The 21,043-nt window shown below is 45.1% G+C and overlaps 3 protein-coding genes across 7 annotated transcripts; 2 read left to right on the top strand and 1 right to left on the bottom strand.

Moving 5' to 3' along the window:
- Positions 1-3,456: 3,456 nt before the first annotated feature.
- mtif2 (mitochondrial translational initiation factor 2) lies at positions 3,457-13,624 on the top strand. Of its 4 annotated transcripts, none has more exons than XM_085161818.1 (14): positions 3,457-4,638; positions 6,887-7,061; positions 7,781-7,904; positions 8,888-9,059; positions 9,141-9,301; positions 9,502-9,678; positions 9,806-9,945; positions 10,144-10,268; positions 10,342-10,546; positions 10,782-11,034; positions 11,109-11,249; positions 11,463-11,627; positions 13,029-13,169; positions 13,244-13,624. In XM_085161818.1, the coding sequence occupies exons 1-14, from the start codon at positions 4,529-4,531 to the stop codon at positions 13,411-13,413; spliced, it is 2,259 nt and encodes a 752-aa protein (XP_085017944.1). In that variant the 5' UTR covers positions 3,457-4,528; the 3' UTR covers positions 13,414-13,624. The 4 variants fall into 4 exon arrangements, with proteins under 4 accessions (XP_085017944.1, XP_085017945.1, XP_085017948.1 ...); XM_085161819.1 differs by lacking the exon at positions 3,457-4,638 and adding an exon at positions 4,890-6,014; XM_085161822.1 differs by lacking the exon at positions 3,457-4,638 and adding an exon at positions 4,890-6,134.
- sde2 (SDE2 telomere maintenance homolog (S. pombe)) lies at positions 13,481-19,314 on the bottom strand. Of its 2 annotated transcripts, none has more exons than XM_085161823.1 (8): positions 19,178-19,314; positions 18,214-18,316; positions 18,026-18,137; positions 16,279-16,448; positions 16,068-16,200; positions 15,354-15,491; positions 14,640-15,273; positions 13,481-13,918 (listed from the first exon to the last, which is right to left on the bottom strand). In XM_085161823.1, the coding sequence occupies exons 1-8, from the start codon at positions 19,280-19,282 to the stop codon at positions 13,709-13,711; spliced, it is 1,605 nt and encodes a 534-aa protein (XP_085017949.1). In that variant the 5' UTR covers positions 19,283-19,314; the 3' UTR covers positions 13,481-13,708. The 2 variants fall into 2 exon arrangements, with proteins under 2 accessions (XP_085017949.1, XP_085017950.1); XM_085161824.1 differs by having other exon boundaries at positions 13,481-13,915.
- Positions 19,315-20,004: 690 nt separating this feature from the next.
- On the top strand, positions 20,005-20,897 carry mrps28 (mitochondrial ribosomal protein S28). Its single transcript, XM_085161825.1, has 2 exons — positions 20,005-20,822; positions 20,854-20,897. Exon 1 carries the CDS (start codon positions 20,056-20,058, stop codon positions 20,575-20,577), a length of 522 nt encoding a protein of 173 aa, XP_085017951.1. The 5' UTR covers positions 20,005-20,055; the 3' UTR covers positions 20,578-20,822; positions 20,854-20,897.
- The last annotated feature ends 146 nt before the right edge of the window (positions 20,898-21,043 follow it).

Genomic DNA, 21,043 nt, shown 5'->3' with positions numbered 1-21,043 from the left:
ACAGGACATTTTGCAGAGTTCAAACCTGCAGCTGCAGCGCAAACAACAACAAACACTGTTTGTAAACGTGTCCTGGAGTTTATGCAGGTGCAGACGTTGCTACTGCTGTAAGTAAACCTAACAGCTTCCAGACCATTTATTCTGGCAATATGGCAAGAAGGTGGGAGTGTCCCCCCCCCCCCCCAGAGGGACAAAGGGACCCCCTGATGATCCTCTAATCGCCTGAGCCAAGGTGTGAAACTGGGTGTGAACTCTGGCTGATTGGGAATCACACCCAGTTCAAAGCGTATAATATCTAAATTTGAATTATATTTTGGTTTTCATGACTAGGACTGGTGCTAATTTAAAAAATCAAGTCAATGAAAGTAGAAAAATGTTTTAATATATATGAATTTTATAGTATTTTGAAAACGTAAACATGGGTGGCCATTTTTGGCCACGAACAAAATGAGAGGGTTTTTTTGTTTTTCTGTCACAGCACAAAAAACCAAAGATACATAAAACTCATTGATACTTTTAATTATTGCTATGCATCTAACCTCCATCATGGTTAGAAAATAAATCAGTTTGCATGTATTATTTAGAAAAAAAATGGGGATTTTATGCTTTTATCCCTTTATCCCTTTATCCCTTTGTAAATCATTAAAATTATGTAATTTAACTGGTATTTAAAGGGTTAAAAGTCTGGATTTGAATTAAATTTTGGTCTTGATGAACAGCGCTGATACTAATCTAAAACATCAAGTCAATGAAAGTAGAAAAATGTTTTAATATATATGAATTTTATAGTATTTTGAAAACGTAAACATGGGTGGCCATTTTTGGCCACGAACAAAATGAGAGGGTTTTTTTGTTTTTCTGTCACAGCACAAAAAACCAAAGATACATAAAACTCATTGATACTTTTAATTATTGCTATGCATCTAACCTCCATCATGGTTAGAAAATAAATCAGTTTGCATGTATTATTTAGAAAAAAAATGGGGATTTTATGCTTTTATCCCTTTATCCCTTTATCCCTTTGTAAATCATTAAAATTATGTAATTTAATTGGTATTTAAAGGGTTAAAAGTCTGGATTTGAATTAAATTTTGGTCTTGATGAACAGCGCTGATACTAATCTAAAACATCAAGTCAATGAAAGTAGAAAAATGTTTTAATATATATGAATTTTATAGTATTTTGAAAACGTAAACATGGGTGGCCATTTTTGGCCACGAACAAAATTAGAGGGATTTTTTTTTGTTTTTCTGTCACTGCACAAAAAACCAAAGATACATAAAACTCATTGATACTTTTAATTATTGCTATGCATCTAACCTCCATCATGGTTAGAAAATAAATCAGTTTGCATGTATTATTTAGAAAAAAAATGGGGATTTTATGCTTTTATCCCTTTATAAATCATTAAAATTATGTAATTTAACTGTGATTTAAAGGGTTAAAAGTCTGGATTTGAATGAAATTTTGGTCTTGATGAACAGCGCTGATACTAATCTAAAAAAATCATGTCAAAAAAAGTGGAAATTTTTCTTAATATATATGAATTTTATAGCATTTTGTAAATGTAAACAGGGGGTGGCCATTTTTGGAAGTTTTTATGTTTTTCTGTCACTGCACAAAAAAACAAAGATGCATAAAACTCATTGATACTTTTAATTATTGTTATACATCTAACCTCCACCATGGTTAGAAAGTAAATCAGATGGCATGTTTTATTTGGAAAAAAATTGGGGTTTTGTGATTTTTTTCCATTTATGAGTTCCTAGGATTATTTGATTTAACTGGTATTTAAAGGGTTAAAATTATGAATTTGAATGAAATTTTGGTCTTGATGAACAGCACTGGTACTAATCTAAAGAATCATGTCAAAAAAAGTGGAAATTTTTCTTAATATATATGAATTTTATAGCATTTTGTAAATGTAAACAGGGGGTGGCCATTTTTGGCCACAAACAAGCTGAGAGGAAGTTTTTATGTTTTTCTGTCACTGCACAAAAAAATAAAGATGTATAAAAGTCATTGATACTGTTAATTATTGCTATGCATCTAACCTCCATCATGGTTAGAAAGTAAATCAGATGGCATGTTTTATTTGGAAAAAAATTGGGGTTTTGTGATTTTTTTCCATTTATGAGTTCCTAGGATTATTTGATTTAACTGGTATTTAAAGGGTTAAAATTATGAATTTGAATGAAATTTTGGTCTTGATGAACAGCACTGGTACTAATCTAAAGAATCATGTCAAAAAAAGTGGAAATTTTTCTTAATATATATGAATTTTATAGCATTTTGTAAACGTAAACAAGGGGTGGCCATTTTTGGCCACGAACAAGCTGAGAGGAAGTTTTTATGTTTTTGCTCTCCCTGCACAAAAATAACAATGCATTATAATCAATGTTGATGTGGATCAATTACATGCCCCAGACTCTACTATTAATAATACAAGAAATTTCAGTAGCAATGCAATTATATAAAATTGCGAGATTTGAGGTTGTCTTCCAGCTAGTGCAGTGGACAAACAAACTGGTGTTTAAAGGGTTAAAAATGTAAAAAGTAATAATAATTTTATATTTATGAAAAGAACTGAAGTTACTTAAAAGCTTTATGCAAAAAAAATGGCAAAAAAACATAAAAATAATAAAAATTACAGACCTAATCTGTAGGTGGCCACTTTTGGCCACGAACAAGCTGAAAGGGTAGTGATTTTTAACAAAGCCAGAGGGTTAAATAAAACCTGATGAAGGTCAAAGGTCATCACTTGTATGTCGAACTACAAACTTGTCATCTGGAGTTCTTTCACAGTTTTTTGCAGATAGTGTTATTTACTGTGGGATTATGATATTATTTTATGCAATGTTAGACCCCTAATTAAAGATTGTGAATTATTATGTAGTTTCAGTTTGCATTATGCTCCTGAACTAGAAGAAGGTGATAATTATTACATTTGGTAAACTGATTTGCATTACATTAGACTGTTGATTTATTGTGAATGAATGATATTGTTTTATGATGCATTATACTGCTGAGTTAGAAGAAATACTGTTCACAGAAAGTCATCGTCTCATTTGTCTGATTAGAAGAGAACAGAGCATACTGCCCCATTTCATCAGGAGCAGATAAACAGGGAGCCAAGGTCGTAGCTTAGGCGCTGTGTGTGAGAAAGAATGTGAATGTTTAGGCTTTTATGATTAGGTGGGGGCCACTAGAGGCTATAAGAGTTTGATCAAGGCTCCACCATTTTGAGATCTGATGCTGTCTGCTGTATGGTGTCCATCTCCCACGCGTGTGTTCATTAAATCATCGTTTGACTTGACCCGGCCGGACCAGTGTTGTTATTTTGGTTTTCCTCTTGTATCCATTCCCAATATTTGAATCCGTAACATTACCATAAAGTGATTCAGAGTTATTCATACCAGAGTAACCAGAGATGATCACATATTTTTAAATATATAACTTTCTACAGGACTGAATATAATATCTTTATATAAAAGTCTGGAGCCTCTGGGGAGTATCTGAGTATTTATAACATTACACAAAGCAAAGGTCTCATCACAGTGTTGATGAAATGCTGGGTTTATCCATCTCCTGGGGCGGGCCTACGGAGGAGTGCTGAAGATTTCCCTGTGAGGGAGCTGCTGGTGAAGATCATGAGTCCTGCTTGATCCATGCCATGAGCTTCAGTCTTCCTGTTGTTTCTTAAATGAAGCCTCTTACAGCGGGTCAACAGAACATCTGGCACAGGACAGCTGTGATGAAAGAAAGGGAAGAAGTTTCTCCAAACCTCTGGACCCAGAAACCCAGCTTGGTCCTGATGGTCTCCCTCACTAGTTTCTCTCCAGGGTGAATGTAGCTGTTGATATAATATGGACTCTATTATTAAATGAAAAGAACAAATTAGACTACACTACTGAAACCTGCTGCTGTTTTTAAAGTCTCCATGTTACCAGGCTGTAGAGATTTAAACAGTTTAAGATCATTACACTCACAGTCTTATGTTAAAATCTCAAAGGACAGCATTATATTTTTGATATTAACAGTAACTCTGGGCCTCTGTAGAGTGTGCAGCTGATCTCATCGCTGTCTAAAAATGGATAAAAAAACATAAGAAGTGCTGAATCCTTCAATAACACTATTAGAGTAGCAGGTGTGTAGCATCGCTAACTAGCTAGCAACAAGCCTCCAGCACAGTGCGTATGCTAGCGGCTAATCTAGCAAACGAATTAACAACAGAGTGATTTTAGAACTATAAGATGATGAGCTGTGTGTCTTTTTATAACAGTGACGTGGTTGTATTTACCTTAATTAAACGAGTCGTCAGTCGCGGTAAACCAGCAAAAAAAACCTCGAGCAGCCGGGCTACGTAAAAAGTGTAGGGGGCGTGTTTGCGGTCACGTGCAGCGGGTGTGTGGGCGGGAGCGTTACACAGTCGCTCCACCTCAAGTCACTACTCCAAATTTGCAAGATGGCAGCCTCCATCTGAGTCTGAGACCTGACATTTTTTCATGAGACCTGACGATGTCCTAAAATGTACACCGTACCCAGGTTGTTCCTCCGATTCTCTCCGTCACTCCGAGGGGGACTCTGGTTGACGAGAAGTTTAAAGTGTTGGTCGAGAATCTTCCTCCAGGATGTCTGGTAACCGTCCGCTCCCTCCAAGAACAATTCAATTTTATTTACACAGCGCCAAATCACAACAACAGTCGCTTCAGGGCGCTTTAGATAGATAGATAGATAGATAGATAAAACTTTATTAATCCCTCGGGTGGGTTCCTCTGGGAAATTTGTTTTCCAAAAAGCACAGCACCGACAGAAGTTACAGAGTTAAGAATATTATATATATATATATATATATATATATATATATATATATATATATATATATATATATATATATATATACACACATATATAAATACAAAGACATATATAGATAAAATATACAAAGGGGATAAATAGAATAAATAGGAATAAAAATAAAAATACAAGTGAATTGCACATTTCAAGTATTACATTATATTGTAAGGTAGAGCCTACAATGATCCATATAGACCCAACAATCATATGACCCCCTATGAGCAGCACTTTGGCGACAGTGGGAAGGAAAAACTCCCTTTTAACAGGAAGAAACCTCCGACAGAACCAGGCTCAGGGAGGGGCGGGGCCATCTGCTGTGATTGGTTGGGGAGGGAGAAGGAAGACAGGATAAAGACATGCTGTGGAAGAGAGACGGGGGCTGCATCTGGGACGCTGCAAACTTGCGATTGCGCCTCCGGCCGGATAACATGGGGCCTGATTATTTAAGACCTTGTATGTGAGGAGCAGGATTTTGAATTCTGGATTTAACAGGAAGCCAAAACAGGATAAATCTGCTCTCTCTTTCTAGTCCCTGTCAGGACTCTTGCTGCAGCATTTTGGATTAACTGAAGGCTTTTCAGGGAGTTTTTAGGACTTCCTGATAATAATGAATTACAGTCGTCCAGCCTGGAAGTAATAAATGCATGAACTAGTTTTTCAGCATCACTCTGAGACAGGATATTTCTAACTTTAGAGATGTTGCACAAATGGAAGAAAGCAGTCTTACATATTTGTTTAATATGTGCGTTGAAGGACATATCCTGGTCAAAAATGACTCCAAGGTTCCTCACAGTGTTACTGGAGGCCAAGGTAATGCCATCCAGAGTAAGAATCTGCTTAGATACCATATTTCTAAGCTTTTCAGGGCCGAGTACAATAACCTGAATAACTGACTGAAAGCACACCAGGTGAGTTGGTCTTATTATAGTAAAGCAGACACATGTGAGTCTGCAGCTGTCCTGAGTTGTCTCCGTTCACCTGCCTGACCTGTAGAGGGCAGCAACACGCAAACCTAACAGAAGACGCCAAAGTGCTTCCGGTGTGTGTGCTGGCTGTCATGGCGGCTCCCTGTCGCAGGTGTTTTTCTCGATGAGCTGAGTGGACAGCGCGAAGAGAGAAAACCAGACCGACCGGAGGCGGATGTCGGGGTTGCTGAGGTACCGTGACGCTCCCTTCTCTGACGCTCTGCTGCTGGGTTGAGTTGGCTGTAGTTCCGACGTAAAGTCCTCCGGTTTTGACGTCAGGCAGAGCCAAACGTCACCCAGAAACCCTGCCAGGTAGTGTCACGTGAACGAACTACACCTGAGGCTTTAGGTGAGCTGCTCGGTTCAGTTTTCACGGTCGGCTCTGATTAAACGTTTCTTTAATCAGCGTCTTCCTCTGCAGGCCGGAAGTTCAGCCGAGCGACACAAACAGTGTTTAACAGCTGTTAGTGTTTATGTTTTCCACGGATCGATGATTCTTCTTATCGGTCTGAACTGTTAAGTCTCACTTTCACATTCGGCGTCCGAATGAACGAACCTATCCTCCGGAGTCCTCCGGAGTCCTCCGGTGTCGGTCCGTAAACTCTGCTCCAAACTTCGTTTACAAAAGACACATTTTTACGGTTTGTGGTGCCGAGATGTTTCAGAACAAAATGTAAACATTGGTTCCTGATGTGTTGGAGCACTCGCGTTAATTCGGCATAGATGTAGTCCACCACCTGCATCCAGCTTTCATCTCACCATGTTTAATATGTAAACTTCATATGCTGCTGCTTCAGGCAGAGGACTGGACAGCCATACGTGCAGGGTGGGTGTCTTAAAACTGTCAGCTGAGGATATTAGATATAGAGCTGTGACCCCAAACAGTGTGTCAGACACTCAGCTGATTGGCTGCTGCTCGTCAGGATGTGTGCGGGTGTGTTACCTGCAGAGTTTGTGGGCTGCGAGGCCGACAGAGAGGATCGATGGTCTCAGTGAGACCCGATGATGATGATGATGATGATGATGACGTTTTACCTGCAGATGTTTGCTCTCTCGCACGTTAGGCTCACCTGTCCCTCTGCAGCTATGAGTGTGATGTCTTCGGTGATGCGGGGTACCCGGCGGCTGGTGCACGCAGACCCAGCTCTGTTCAGTAACTTCCCGTTTCCGGCCGTATTCTGCCGTGCCGGGAGCGCCGACTCGCTCCTCACCTGCCAACCGAACAGGAAGTTCAAACATGTGAGTTTCTTCCTCCTGATGATGTTCATTAACGAAGACGCAGCATTACGGTTCCTTTGTCTGTACAAATAAAGTTTTTAGTGAAAAAAATGAAGCATGTAAGATAAGATAAGTCTTTATTGTCATTGCACAGTCACACATAGTACAATAGTACAATGAAATTGAAAAACTGTCCTAAGTGGGCACTACATATAACACAACACGACACGATACGACACATCACAACGCAACACAAACAACAACACAGTATAATAACTTAGTAATAACAAAGAAGAATAAGTGTATTGCACACTGTTATTATTGCACCTTGTTATAAATATTATTATTGTTATTGTTTTAAACATTGTTACCTCCCCCCTAAAAAAGTCCAGGGAGGTATCCAGTCAGGTCAGCTGTTAGCACTGATCAGGGCTGTTGTCCTGTTGTAAAAGCTGTCCTTGTCTGTTTGTTCGGGACCTCAGCAGCCTGAACCTCAGCAGCAGCTTAAACACCCGGTGTCCTGGGTGTTTAAGCTGCGTGCCCCCCTGCGAGCGAGTGCTGTACAGGTCCTTCAGGGAGGGAAGAGGATGTCCAATGATTTTTTGGGCCATATTGATGACCCTCTGTGCCTTTCTGTGTGCTGTGGTGCAGCTGGAGAACCACACCGATGCAATATGTCAGCACACTTTCAATGCAGCAGTGGTATGTCACCTCATAATAAAGATCATTTTTAACTGCAGGTCAAAGGTCAGAAGAAAGATCAGAAGACCCAGAAGGTCAAACCCAAAGTGGACAAACAGGAAGTTGAGATCCGACAGGGGATGACGGCGGCTGCACTCGCTGAAGCCATGAACAGAGACTTCGGTAAGGATGATAGACAGGTGGGCGGAGCTATTTGATGTTTTTTTTTTTTAAACTTTATTTAACAAACAATGAGTATCCAACATACGAACAGATGAAGTATACAAAACAACAGAACATGAACACAAAGCCAGGGGTAAAAGAAAAAAGTAACAATTATAAGAATACAGATATTGTTTTAGAGCCTTTGTGTTGGTGGAGTCTGATATTGATTGTATGTACATTTCCACATCCTTAAAAAAATGACAGAAATATGATGTTTTGTTAGTAAACTTACATTTATGGATAAAAATTTGGCTAAAAGTATTAACAAATTTATCATAAAAAAACATTTATCATACTTCTTGGGGAACTTAAAGAAACAGAATAAAACATTTTCCCATCGTAAAGAAAACTCCCTTAAAATATGGACAATAACAAACCTGCTAAATTCCTTCCAGAATCTCTGTGTAAAAGAACAGCACCAAAAAAGATGTGTCACAGTTTCTGGATGATCCCCACAGAAAGTACAATTAGTATTTATGTCCATTTTAAATTTTACCATGTAGTGACTGGCTGGATAACATTTATGTAGAACTTTAAATGAGACTTCTTTCACCTTATTTACAATCAAATATTTATGGGGGATCATCCAGACTGTCTTCCACTTGATATCTGGAACATATCGGTTCCAATAAGATATTATATACGGGAGAGAGACGATATCTTCTTGGAATAAACTACGTATTCTCTTATTGCTGTTACCAAGTTCCTGTGAAAGCCATTTGATGTTTCCCATTGGTCACTGAAGCTTCACGATGAGTGTTTGACCTTCGCTGTCTTGGTTCCAAAATACGGACCGAGAGTTTACCACCACCTGGTGGCCGTTAGGCAGAGCGCCGGTTTAAGGCTCCTCGTGCGCCTACTTGTCCCCCTGGAGCGACGTCGATGTTTTAAACTGTCTGTGTCTGGAAGCTGTTTTAAATAAAGGTCTATTTGAATCCCAGACCACGTGCTGGAGGCTCTGCTGAACACGTCGGTGCCTCTGGACTCTCTGGAAAAGGACACGGTTCTGGAGGAACGATGGATTAAAGAGGTGGTGACGCGGTCAGGGATGAAGTTCAGATGGGCCAAACTGAGCGCGAGCAGAGAGCGACCCAACAGGGACGCCTGCAGGAGGTGACAGGAAGTCTCCGATCACGTGTGTGTAACTCGTCTCAGTGGTTTGTAACAGAATAAAGTTCTCTGTTACCTTCACAGACCGCCTGCTGACCCCGCCCTCCTGGTGCCACGCCCCCCGGTGGTCACCATCATGGGTCACGTGGACCACGGTAAGACGACGCTGCTGGACAGCCTGAGGAAGAGCCAAATCGTCTCCACGGAGGCCGGAGGCATCACGCAGCACATCGGGGCGTTCCTGGGTAACAGCACGCTTTAAACTTTATTTAAAAACACCCAACGACAGGAAACGAAACAAGCCAGATGTTTTTAAAGACAAACTTTAAGAGCAAATTAAATCATAAAACCTGTCATCAGACGCTGATCGATTATTGGATGTTTTAATCAGCAGCGTTTTCAGGTTTACACAGCAACGTTTTTCCTCTCGGATATTTTCTTCCAGTCCAGCTGCCGACAGGTGAGAAGATCACCTTCCTCGACACGCCGGGCCACGCCGCCTTCTCCTCCATGAGAGCCCGTGGAGCCAACGCCACCGACATCGTCATTCTGGTGGTGGCAGCTGACGATGGCGTCATGAACCAGACGGTGGAGTCCATCGAGCATGCCAGGAGAGCCAAAGGTGGGCGCTCCACCCGACAGTCACAGCCAGGGCTCAGAGCGAAGCTCCGCCCCGTTTCTACTGCTTTTACTGGATTTCTATTCGTTTTGTTTTTATTCTCTTCTACTGCTGATTCTCCGTGTTTCAGTCCCCGTGATCGTGGCGGTGAATAAGTGTGACAAGCCTCACGCCGACGCTCAGAGGGTGAAGCAGGAGCTGCTCGCTCACGACGTTGTTTGCGAGGAGTTCGGGGGAGACGTTCAGGCGATTCACATCTCTGCTCTGAAGGTGAACTCATCAAACAACACGTCGCGTTGTTTTCCCACAATGCAATGCACAAAACATCCCTATTGGTCAGTTAGTTCAACAGGCAGGTTACAGGATAAGTTAAGTAATGAAAGCAGTTAATATGGTTTCCTTAAAATATGAGGTCATTACAGTCGACCTGCTGCTGTAGACCAATGATGTCATTGATGACGTTGTCAGGGTGATAACCTTCTGGCTCTGGCTGAGGCCACAGTAGCTTTGGCGGAGGTGTTGGAGCTAAAGGCGGAGGCTACCGGCCCCGTGGAGGGACTCGTCATCGAGAGCAGGACGGACAAAGGCAGAGGGTAAGTCTGTGCTAACGCTGGTTTACTGGAAACAAGTCAAACAGACCCAGTGTGACCAGTTTGGTCTTCCTAGCCCGGTCACGACAGCCATCGTCCAGCGGGGGACGCTAAAGAGAGGCTGCGTGCTGGTTGCTGGGAAATCCTGGGCTAAAGTTCGCTTCCTGTTTGATGAGAACGGCTGCGCTGTGAGGGAGGCGGGGCCGAGTACTGCGGTGGAGGTGGTTGGCTGGAAGGAGCTGCCGTCAGCTGGAGAGACCATCCTGGAGGTGGAGTCTGAGGTGGGTGGGGTATAAACAGGCTCCGCCCAAATGAAATCACATGACATAGAATAAATGTTTTATTGAACAATAAATCATCTCGGCTTCAATAATGAAAAAATGAGAAATATTAAGTTTGCATCGCAGAAATAATTTTGGGGAAATTTCAATAAAAATCCAGACTGTGGATTGTTGAGATGACCATTTCCTGTCAGTCCCTTCCACAATAAAAGCTTTCCTCCTTTGGCTCCTGCAGCAGCGAGCGCGGGAGGTGGTGGAGTGGAGAAGTCACGATGAGGAGCAGCGGAAACTGCAGGAGGAGCAGAGCGCCATCGAGCAGAAGCAGAAGCTCCACCTGGAGGAGTACCGCAGGGAGAGGGAGGGGCTGTCCCACCTGAGCTGGAGGCAGAGGAAGGTGGCGCTTTACCGGGCCAACAAGAGCCGCTTCGCCATGAGGCCCAGCGAGAGGATGCAAAGCGACCAGCTCAGCCTGCCGCTCATCGTCAAAGGTACACACTGAGCCAGCTTCAAACGGGCTCCGCCCACTGTGATGTCACTCTAACTGAACAACCGTCGACCCCAGGTGACGTGGATGGCTCGGTGGAGGCCATCCTGAACATCCTGGACAGCTACGACGCTCAGCAGCAGTGCGAGCTCGAGGTGGTCCATTTCGGCATAGGAGACATCTCTGAGAACGACGTCAACATGGCCGAAATGTTTGGAGGTACGAGCGAAGGACGCCATTCAGATGTTTTTATTCATTTTGTGTGCCGCAGATTCTTCTGACCGCCGGCTGGTTTAGTGCGATTTCATGATGGGTTTAAAGCTGAGATCAGAGAACGCCTTCTTACAGAGTGTCTGTGAATGCATCACAGGGTACCTGAGTTTAAAATAAATAATAAATCTCCTGCTCCACCTGGCTGCGTCTTGCCATCAGGCTCCATCTATGGCTTTAACGTGGCGGCGAGCCGTGGCATCGAGCGGCTGGCGGCGAAGAAAGGCATCCCGCTGCGCCTGCACAGCGTCATCTACAAGCTGGTAGATCAGCTGAAGGAGGAGCTCGGCGCCAAACTGCCACCGCTCGTCTCTGAGAACATCACAGGTGAGTCGGCACCACACGGTCATGTGACCACAACTGAGCTCAGGTGGAGTGGAGGAGTATCAGTGAGATCAAAGTCAGCGTTTCATCCCTGCTAAATCACCATGGTAACAGGTAGGGCTGCCACAATTAGTCGACTATCAAAATCATCGACGACTGATTTAATAGTCGACGTGTCGTTTGAAGCTTTGTAAGATCCTGAAAGACGCAGGAATAAGTAGTAGGATTTAAGAGTGTAATAACGGACTGAAACAGAAGATGGCAGCACTGCATGTACAAGGATGCCAGCTGCCGTTAAACCCCGAAGAAGAAGAAGCTGTGTCCCAGAATTCATAGCGCAGCCCAGCTCAGTTTCCAACAATGGCGGCAGCTAGTTAGTTTTAATATTACTCTTATTATTCTTTCTGGGTCACAAAATAAACGTTTAACATATTTTCAGGCGAGAATGTAGCTGTGTAAACCTCAAATATCTGCTCAGTTTATCAAGACACCACATATTTTCAAAAGCGCTCCGACGTTTTCGGACGTCTGTTAGCCACTAGCTCGATAGCTAGCCGGGGGCTAGGCTAACTAGAGCCGTGAGAACGCCGGACTCCCGCAAATCGTTTCCAAACCCACCGCCGTCTGTCGCTACTCAAGTTAAACATGATATATAAGTCACTTAGATAACTTAAAAATGTTATTGTTTGGCTTTTTTTAGTATTTTATTTGTTCCTGAGTAAATCGGTTTGGCTGAGATTAAAGTTATAGTTTTTACACAGCTGAATAAACGTCAAGCAGACAGCCGATTATCAGAAGTGTGAGATGCTCAAGAATTTACTCCGGTGTCCTGTTATATTTTAGATAGTAAGGAGTTTATTAAACTTCACTGAAACAATCTGCAAATTTCATTAAAAGTTTAACAAACTATCATCTTGTCTTTATTTTTAGTTAGCACAGACCTGAAACACTTAAAGCTGTAAGCTAATGATAGTTATATAAGAGCAGATGCTGCTGGTGCAATAAGCTGTACGTTTTACGTCCAATGGATGATGATCTGATTAGTCGACTAATCGCAAAAATAATCTGTGACTAGTCGACTATCAAAATAATCGTTTGTGGCAGCCCTAGTAACAGGTAGGATCAGCTGAAATTTTAATCTAAATTTTACCGCCTTATGGCCACCAGGTAAACACGTCTCCATCTGACGCTTCTACCATTGTTTTTAAATCATCTGATTGAAGCACGTGATGCTCACAGAGGTCATTTAATGAGGAAAACAACGTGAGCAGCTCAGAGTGCGAAGCAGAGGCAAGATCTGCATATGTTCATTTTGCTTCTAGCCACACCCCCTTAGATCACATGTCAGAGGAAGATGAACCTGTGATATCAGTCACACATAACCTGTCCCCCCCCCCCGTGCAGGTGAGGCGTCGGTCGTCGCCATGTTTGACGTCACCGTGGGAAAGAAGAAGGTTCCCGTGGCCGGCTGTCGGGTTCAGAAAGGTCAGCTGGACCGACGGTTGAGGTTCAGGTTGATCCGAGGCCGGGACACCGTGTGGGAGGGTGAGTGAGACCAGAGCTGGGGTGAAGGCGCAGGACTGCACATGTTGTTCTAACGTTCTCTGATGTTCCCGCAGGTTCTCTGGCAGCACTGAAGCACCACAAAGATGACGTGCAGACGGTGAGGGCGGGCATGGAGTGCGGCCTATCGGCTGACGGCGACGTTGACTTCAGAGCCGGTGATATCGTCGTGTGCTTTGAGGAGGTGGAGGCGCCGCAGGTCACTTCCTGGGACCCCGGCTTCTGAACTCCCATCATGCACTGCTGCGCAGCGCTTCTATCACAGACTCTCAGACACAGATGGACACCTGATGTTTAGTTTCAGACGTTTATTGAAAACTGAACAGGAAGTGGTTAAATTCAAACTGAAGCACAGATGTGTGTGAACGTCCTGCTTTCTGACTGGACAGAACCTCTAATAAAATATACGTGTGATTGTCTGAACCAATCAGAAAGCTCACATCAGGAAAGAGTCTAAATGTCTGTGATTAATATTCTCGCACTCGATGGAACGCTGAACACGCCGCTTTCAGCGTTCCATCTCATTTCTTCTTCTTGGGCTTTGTCGGCTTGGCGAGCAGCAGCGGGTCGATCTCATCTGCACTCAGTCCTCGGACGGCGAAGAGTCGAGCAGCGCGCTCCGACAGCGTTCCCCCACACTTCAACCCACGAGACATCAGTTCTTTCTTCAAGACGTCCAAACCCAGAGACTCCAGCTGCTCGACCGACGACGCCGAGAACAAATCCAGCTGCTGAAAAACAACAAGAGTTAGTGATCGCAACATTTGACTGCTCGAACACACTGCAGTGGTTTGTATCATATCTATCTAACAGACTCCAGTTTGTGCATGTAAATGGAGAGTCCTCTTCACACACTGAGGTTAATTATGGAGTTCCACAGGGTTCGGTGCTAGGACCAATTCTGTTTACATTATACATGCTTCCCCTAGGCAGCATCATTAGAAGACATAGCATACATTTACACTGCTATGCAGATGACACCCAGCTCTATCTGTCCATGAAGCCAGATAACACACACCAATTAGTTAAACTGCAGGAATGTCTTAAAGACATAAAGACTTGGATGGCCACTAACTTTCTGCTTCTTAACTCAGATAAAACTGAGGTCATTGTACTCGGCGCTGAAAAGCTTAGAAATATGGTATCTAACCAGATTCTTACTCTGGATGGCATTACCTTGGCCTCCAGTAACACTGTGAGGAACCTTGGAGTCATTTTTGACCAGGACATGTCCTTCAACGCGCATATTAAACAAATATGTAAGACTGCGTTCTTCCATTTAGCTCCAAATTAGAAACTCCATAAAAACCTTCAGTAGATCCAAAATGCTGCAGCAATAAGAAAACCTCCACAGCTCAGTGATGACATGATTCAGACTTTAAAATTAACCTTAAACGCCTCATCAGAAACTTTAACCCTGAAAATTTCAGACTTTATTCACCGGGTACAGACCTGTTGAGACGGTCCGCTTGACTGTGATGGTTTGGACGGTCCAGGATGGTTCTGGTCCTCTGACGGTGTCTCAGTCTGGTCCCTGGAGGTCTCCTCAGGGTCCCGGTCCTTTGACAGTGTCCCAGTCTGGTCCCTGGAGGTCTCCTCAGAGTTCCGGTCATCTGACGGTGTCCCAGTCTGGTCTCTGGAGGTCTCCTCAGGGTCCCGGTCCTCTGACGGTGTCCCAGTCTGGTCTCTGGAGGTCTCCTCAGAATTCCGGTCCTCTGACGGTGTCCCAGTCTCATCTCTGGAGGTCTCCTCAGGGTCCCGGTCCTCTGACGGTGTCCCAGTCTCATCTCTGGAGGTCTCCTCAGAGTTCCGGTCCTCTGACGGTGTCCCAGTCTGGTCTCTGGAGGTCTCCTCAGAGTCCCGGTCCTTTGACGGTGTCCCAGTCTGGTCTCTGGAGGTCTCCTCAGGGTCCCGGTCCTCTGACGGTGTCCCAGTCTCATCTCTGGAGGTCTCCTCAGGGTCCCGGTCCTCTGACGGTGTCTCAGTCTGGTCTCTGGAGGTCTCCTCAGGGTCCCGGTCCTCTGACGGTGTCTCAGTCTGGTCTCTGGAGGTCTTCTTGGGGATCTGTGTGGTTCTGGTGCTTCCACTGTTTGAGGATGAAAGAAGACTCTTTCAGACATCGTTAAATGACGGTGGATCTGGTCCCTGGCGCTCTTTGGTCTTTACCTGCTGCCCTCCTCAGACTCTGCTGCCTCTCTTCGTGTTGTCATGGTAGCGATGGCAGCGGCAGTTTCACGGCTGGATGTGGACGGAGCCTCGTCATCATCGGAGCTCATAAGCTCGTCCATCTCCTCCAGCCCCGTCCTGTGAGCACAAACATGATCAGTCAGTTTCACTCTGAACCTTCTCAGCTTCCCACATTTTGTTGCTAGGTAACAGACGACGCAGCTCCAACCAAATACAGCCGACAGAGGCGCACGTAAACGGACGCTGACCATCAGAGACGAGCTGCGAGTGCTTCAGCTGAACTCAGAACAAGAATCTGTGCTGGTGGTCGGTGAGGTCACTGGAGCTGCTGATAAAAGACGCTGTGATGTCAGCGGGTGCCAGGAAACCTGTTGACATCACAGTGCCTGCTGAGTTGATGGATTCACCAGACATCACTGACACCCCACTTAACTGTTTTTCACCGAGCGTGACCTCACAGGGTTCAACTGGTTTCAGCCAATCAGAACCTCCCTGGCTGCTGACCTCATGTTTTTATTTGTCTGATGTTGCTCGCACAGCGAATGACCTGCCGTCTCGACAAGGACAATAATTGAGAATAATTTGCCTTTCAGAACCTCGCTGTAGCTCAGAGCCGCCGCGGCGTGCGTCTCGTTCCCTGAGTGATCGCGTAACAGCTGCCATGTTCAACTCTTCCTGTCATGAAAGACTCACCAGAAGCACCCCCCTCCTCCTCCTGTGGTCTTCGTCTTCTTCTTCGCAGGCTGCTCACTCTGATCGAAGCTCAGCCTCTTGGCGCCGCACACGTCGTCCACCTTCACCTGGCTGCTGGAGGAAGCCTGCAGACCTGCGACAGGAAACACACCTGGCGTCAAACACGCGCGACCTCGCGCTCTCACCGTGCGAGCTGTGCGGTGCGGCCAACCTCTGAGCACGGAGTCCTCGAGTCGCTCGGACAGGTCGTGGCACTGCTGCTGGTACTCTGCGTCGGTGAACTGGTGTTTGGGCTCATTGAGCTTCCTCTGCAAGCGCTCCAGACGCCGCTGCTCCTTCTCTGCCTCGCGCTCCGCTTGCTTCTTCAGCCAGTCCGCCATCCTGCCGCACCACAGAAGAACAGACGTCACTGCAGTGAGCACCGGCCGCTCACGATCAGACTCTACACACAAACTGCAGGAGGAAGTGACCTCGACGGTGGGATAGATGGTGAACATCACAGCACTTTGAGCTTACAGCAGCAGCTGCTGCAGATATTTGAGGTGAATCAATAATTAACCTGAATATTTTTCATCAACTGTAGAAAATTCACCTTTCAGAGTTTTTAAAACTTGTTTTCAGACACTTGAAAGTTAAGTGCGCTCACCTGGACAACACCTCGGACACTGCTGTGTAAATAACATTCAAAGCGTTTCTGTTCTCATCATGTTTTATGTACAACCATCAAATCTGTTAAACTGGCTCCAAACATCAATACGTTTACTGCCAACGTGACAGCAGAGCAGGAAGCAGGGGGCGGAGCAAAGCGTGACAGGAGTGGTGTTTGCACAGGTGTCTCCACGCTGGTGCAAACAGACATTATTGAGCCTTCCGGCTGAACGCTGCCACCTGCAGGTGAGACTTTCATTACATTTAGCACAGATTTTACTGGAAGACCTTTAAAGTGGGGCTGGGTGTCGTCACTGATTCAATTCCGATTCACAAAGTCCCGAATCGATTCGATCCACGATTTGAATCGGGGAAATTTTGCCTCAGACAGTCAGAAATATTATAATTCAGATGATGCATCAGTACATTTCCATATTTTTATATGTATAAAAAGAAAGCTAGTGAGACTTTATCAAAGGTGTGAGCGTCACAGCAGATGCCTTTGTGTCAAAGTAACTGAGGAATTTTATAAAAATATTCTGCAGTAGATCAAAAACGAAAGAAAACCGTTAAACATTTGAACGTTACCTGATGCTGCTGAAGTGAAGCAGAGCAAAGTTACAGACGTTTGATTAGACACACAGCGTTTTGCAATGTTGCATAATGTTAAAAAGTTTAAATTTGTTCAGTATTGAACAGCAGAAATGAGGCTTTGTTTTCAGAAGTAAAAGGAAGAAAAAAAACAGCGTCTGACAGCCTGTAAACAGCTGTAGACTTGTGCGCACGCGAATAATGAAGAAAACTGATTTTTAGACGGGAAACTGTTTGAGAGAAAGAAGTTTGGATCTTCGGTCAATATTGTTTGGAGAGATAAAACCTGCAGCTTCAGAATCTGTGCAAAAAGGGCGTAAACTCAAAGCGCGGACCCGCCGAAACATCAGAATCAGCGAGCTGTCGGCTTTCAGCCCCGACCGTGTCCGTGCCGTCGGGTGAGAAAGTCACATCTCACTGATTCTGACCCGTCGGCGGGTCGGCGCTTTGAGTTTAGCCTTTGTGCAGAATCCGTGTTCCTGCTCTCTGTTTTAGCTGTTTGGTGGTTGTGGTTTAACCTGAGATTCTGGCATTTCGGGCAAAATAAATTTATATTTAAAAATCGATTCATGATTTTAATGAATCGATTTTACGTTATCCAGAATTTACTTTAATCGATAATCAAAACCCAGCCCTACTTTAAAGACTACAGAGTAATAACACTTCCTGTCTGATCTAAATCACAGCTAAACATTTCAGCTCCTGTGTGTTTGTCTCACTCTTTCTCGTGGTTGACGTCTCTGAGTCTCCGCCCACTGAGGTCCCTGCAGGCCTCTCGATTGGTCGTCTTTTCAATCTGAGCGCCGAGCGCGCGCAGCATCGAACCGAACCCTAAAACACACATTTCACAAGTTTCCTTCAGCTCTTCTGCAGCAGGAAAACTGGAAGATACTTTCCGTTTACTGACCTCCTTTCCCTCCAAGGAGGCGGAGCTCCAGATGGTAGACGGCTCCATGCTCCAGAGGATCGTCCAGGTGTGCCCGGCGCCCATCTCTGGTGACGTAGAAATCCTGGAAACATGAAAACTCGCTGAGATAATGTTTCTGAGATAAACCCTTCGATCATCTTCACATCCCCTGAAGCCGCGACCTGAACCTCCCGTAAACACACCTCCAGTTTATTTAATCTGGAATTCATCTAAATAAATAATTCAATGAACAAGAGCTGGCAGGAAGTACGTCATAACAGGGCTGATCCTGAGGCTCTGATTTTACGGATTTAAGTGATTCACCCTTTCATGCATGAATTTTGACAAACTCAATCAGGATTTTTATTCATCTTTAGGAATGAAAAAAAGATTTTTGAACTTGATTTTTTAAACATGTACTTTTCAAAGAGGTTCAGTGGACAACATTTAACTTAAGAGTTTGACAAACGAATAAACAATACACACCGTGTATATTGTTTATGTGCAAGTACACCATCAACACCGACACAAATACACGGACACGGCCTTTGAATAGCTGTCCACTGTAGTGACCACTATCACTACCACTTGTGATTGCTTCAGCCTCCTCTGGATATAACCTGAGGTTACGGTCAGCGCTGACCTGGTTTGGGACAGGTTAATGCCGAGTTTAGCCTTATAGCTTATATGCTAACCGCCGACAGGTTGATCCTGTTCACCTGGACGTAGCGGTTTCAGTGGGAGGAACGTTTCGTCACTTTTCCAGGTGACTTCTTCACATGAGTGACGCTACGTTCAGATGAGCAGGATGTGCTTACCTGGAAGATTAAGCATGCATCAAAACACTTTATATGCTAACGTTAGCGCAGCTGCTAACACTGATGCCCGGAGTGCATTTAAACCGCCTAACCCGGGCTAACTCACGCCAACCCTGGTTATCCCGGATAATTCGTCTCGGCCTCACCTCCGGAAGCGGCACGAGCCGGTCCAGGACGTGCCTGACCACAGAACCGACCGGAAACACGCAGGTAGAACCTCTGCGGCCCAAAGCGCTCACCGACACCTCCATGTTGCACAACGCTCATGCGCAGCTCCTCCGCTTCTTACTGGCTGAGTTCTTCTTCTCTGACTTAAAACGCGCGGCGGTAGAATGCCTTCATTGTTACTGTACAGATGCACAACGATATACAGCGTCACCTGCTGATCCGGAGTGCACTGAGCCCACATCACGCCACCACAACAATTCGAATTAGTGGGCTAATAATGTGATTGATGGTCTCAGTTTCATGCAGTAACAATTAGGTAAAAGACACAAGTGAGAGGTCAAACAAGCAGAACGTTTATAGTTTGAACTGCTTTTACATCATGGGAATGTTTTATGGTTTTAAAGTCTTGTCTGGTTTCATTTATAAAGCATTGAAAAGACAGTTTTGCACTATTGTATTTATTTATTCTCATTCTTTTCTATTTCTTATTCTACTTTTATTCAAGCACAACACTGTTGGACTGATTCTTAGTTTATCTTATTTCTGTATAGTTACATATTTGAATTTGTTCATTTTTACGTTCACAGTTTGCACCTTTGATCCAGGAGGAAGATATTTGATCCCACTGTATACTTAAGTGTATATTGTTGGGTAGAAAATAAGTCTACTTGGATTCTCTCTCTCACTCACACACACACACACACACACACACACACAGAGAGAGAGAGAGAGAGAGAGTTTGTGTGTGCCTTTTGGAAGACCACGTGACGCTCTTGCCTCTACAGCCTGCACGCGGCACAGTCACTCTCCTGCACAGGAAGTGCGCGGAGACAAAACTTCCGGTTGTGCGGTAAACATGGCGGCGCTGTGCAGGGTCGTGTCGGGGCTCCGGTATCGGGTCCGGCTCTCCCCCCGGTTCCTCCGGAACTCCTTCAGCTCGGACTCGGGCTCCGCCGAGGGCCCGGTCTCCGGGTTCGCCGCCGCCTTCGACCACCAGGAGGTCCTCCGGCGGGAGACACAGAGCAACGCGGCCGGGCCGAAGGCCTCCTCCTCGGGTCCGGAGCTCAGCTTCGCCGCGCTGCTTCGCCGGTCCCCGCTGATCCAGATGGGCCCAGCCAAGGACGCGGTGGTGGTGGGCAGGGTGTTCCGGGTGGTCCGCGACGACCTCTACATCGACTTTGGTGGGAAGTTCCACTGCGTGTGTCAGCGGCCGGCCGGGGCCGACGGCCTGCAGCCGGGCTCCAGGGTCCGTCTGCGGCTGCAGGACATGGAGCTCACCGCCCGCTTCCTGGGAGCCAGCACCGACACCACGCTGCTGGAGGCCCAGGCAGTGCTGCTGGGCCCGCTGGACGGACGGGAGCACCAGATCCGGGACTGAGGCCCACGGGTGGAGGACTCTGGTTGTTCTTGTGCGCACCGAGGCTCAGCAGGTCCCGAAGCAAGGACTGAATTAAACAGATTTTCTTATCACGTGACGTTGGACTGTGCTGAGTGACCCCTGACCCCGGTCACGTGACATTGTTACGCTGCTGTCAGATAATATCAGCTGATGGCTGTTCGTCATCATCAACACTGAAACTGACCAATCACGGAACTGTGATGTCATAACTTTGCAGTGTGTTTGTAAAAGTCTGTCATGGAAACATCATTGCAGCTGTTTTCTTTATTTCTGCAATAAATAAATGTGATCTACATTCAGCTCCTCTCGCTTTCACACATCATTAGTCAGCTGCAACACTGAGGTGAGATGGCAGGTCAAAGGTCAGCTGATAAAGCTTTAGGTCGGGGAAGAGCAGCATCAGCAGCTCCTCACACAGGAAACGAGGCGAAGCTCAGAGAAACAG

Source organism: Neolamprologus multifasciatus, chromosome 6 (assembly GCF_963576455.1).
Source record: "Neolamprologus multifasciatus chromosome 6, fNeoMul1.2, whole genome shotgun sequence".
Taxonomy (NCBI): Eukaryota; Metazoa; Chordata; class Actinopteri; order Cichliformes; family Cichlidae; genus Neolamprologus; species Neolamprologus multifasciatus.
The sequence above is the reverse complement of the archived record's forward strand: the minus strand, read 5'-3'. Positions and strand labels throughout refer to the sequence as shown.